The following is a 1,956-nucleotide window of genomic DNA, read 5'->3' as shown; positions in this document are numbered from 1 at the left end:
GCCCTGTCGATAGCATACTCTTTTACGCAGGAGAACCCCCTCTACAATATAGACCCCATAGCCATATACTAAAATATGTGACTAAAATTAAAAATCAGACTGACCACATCACCGAAAACATCTTCCACAGCCCTCTACCTACCAATATACTGCCCTCTCGAACCACAGTATTCGAAAACTTCAAAATAATTAGGAATAACTTAGATTTCCAAGCACAATCTCTAAACAAAATTCAGCCTCCTCTCCCTCTGTGGCTCTGGTCGTCAAAAATCAACACCATATTGGCCGAATACTGTAAACATTATACAAGTAGTCGAATCATACTCAACCATTTTGCAGAAATAATGTCGCAACAATATCAGGACTATACACAAATATACATAGATGCATCCAAAAGTCAAAATGGGGTGGGTTTTTCTATAATCACAGATTGGGAGAATCATCTTTTTAAACTACCGTCGTCGTTTAGTATATTCACAGCTGAAACTCATGCTATTTACCAAGCACTATTAATCATCTCAACTTCAAACCCAACAAACTGTCACATCATTATCAGTGACTCTCTGAGTGCCCTTACTGCAATCTCTAACCCCTACCCTAAAAATGAACTTATTCAACACATACAGAAATTAATATCAGAAATAAACATCTCCACATGTTTCATGTGGGACCCCTCACACATCGGGATACCCAGAAACGAAAAAGCAAACACATCAGCCTATGAAGCCATTACATCTCCACAGTCCATTAAAATCAACTCTACGTCCTCATTTGAAATCCTCAGCACAATTCATCGGAAAATAATGGATGAATGGCAACTGTTTTGGGAAAATATTTCCCTTACTAACAAACTGAGAAATACCAAATTACTCGTCAAGAAATTAAACTATCCTCCCGGCACAAAAAGAAAAGACGAAGTAACAGTTACTCGAGCCAAAATAGGCCACTCTTTCTTAACCCATGTACATCTCATCAAAAAAGAACCAGCACCCATATGCGATACTTGCAACGTAACTCTATCAATTGAACATATCGTAATCATCTGCCCCAAATTCACTGAAGCACGCAAGAAACTCCAAAATCCAGCATCACTCTATCAATCCTTCAAAGATGAAAACACAGCTGAAATCAGTACATTTTTCCATAATATAAACACTAAATACCCATTGTAAATAGCAACTATAATAATGTAGTAAAATGTATTCCAAAATTTAATGTATACATATATATATATTTTCCTTTCTTTTTCTTGTATAAATTTTAACTAAAGTAGGCTAAAAACCTGTGTTGTTGAAGCCTTATTAATAAATTTTGAAAAAAAAAAAAAAAAAAATTATGAGTTCCGCTATACTATATGAGAGCGACTCATTATGTAATTTAATTGTAATGTGTACCTAAGCAAAAAATAAATTATGGATTCAAAATTAGTTTTGTGACTGTCAAAATAAAAGGAAGTATAAGATAGAATATATAATTACAACAACTTAATTTGCAAACTTGAGATTGTATGATATTCACTTTGTGAGAGTTACGATGTTCCCAACTTTAGTAATTTACACAGAAAAAGTTTGATATGACGTTTAAAATATTCTTCCCTCTTTAATTATTTTAAATTTTTATAACATAGATGATATTACTTAATATATATCATGGATAATTTTCTAATCATTTTAAGGTCTTTTCTATCTTTAATCGTTGTAGATAATTTGAATTTTTATAACTATACCAAAGGTATATAATCTTAGCGTAATTTACTAACTATTAAAGTTAGTGATTATAGTTGTAAAGTTTTTATATACCTATCTACTTAATGATAGTGAACCAGTTGTTAGTATTTGGAAATAGTATAATGAGAATGGCGAAGTGGTTTTATTAATTTTAGTAATTTACCGGTTTTTATTAAATTTTTAATATTTTACAAAATGTTTTATAATACTTAATTTGTTTTATTATAGG

General features: G+C 31.5%; 1 protein-coding gene across 1 annotated transcript; it reads left to right on the top strand.

Annotated features, from left to right (window-relative positions):
- The first annotated feature begins 344 nt into the window (after window positions 1-344).
- On the top strand, window positions 345-1,172 carry LOC149057508 (uncharacterized). Its single transcript, XM_089222455.1, has one exon. The coding sequence runs from the start codon at window positions 345-347 to the stop codon at window positions 1,170-1,172; it is 828 nt and encodes a 275-aa protein (XP_089078581.1).
- The last annotated feature ends 784 nt before the right edge of the window (window positions 1,173-1,956 follow it).

The sequence above is a fragment of the Diuraphis noxia genome, unplaced genomic scaffold, assembly GCF_037042655.1.
Source record: "Diuraphis noxia isolate RWA-SAM2 unplaced genomic scaffold, SU_Dnox_SAM2 contig0003, whole genome shotgun sequence".
NCBI lineage: Eukaryota > Metazoa > Arthropoda > Insecta > Hemiptera > Aphididae > Diuraphis > Diuraphis noxia.
This window is presented reverse-complemented; position numbering and strand designations above follow the sequence as displayed.

Bases quoted from the DNA above. Each gene is read 5' to 3' on its own strand.
- LOC149057508 (XM_089222455.1), top strand. From the start codon at position 345: ATGTCGCAACAATATCAGGACTATACACAAATATACATAGATGCATCC.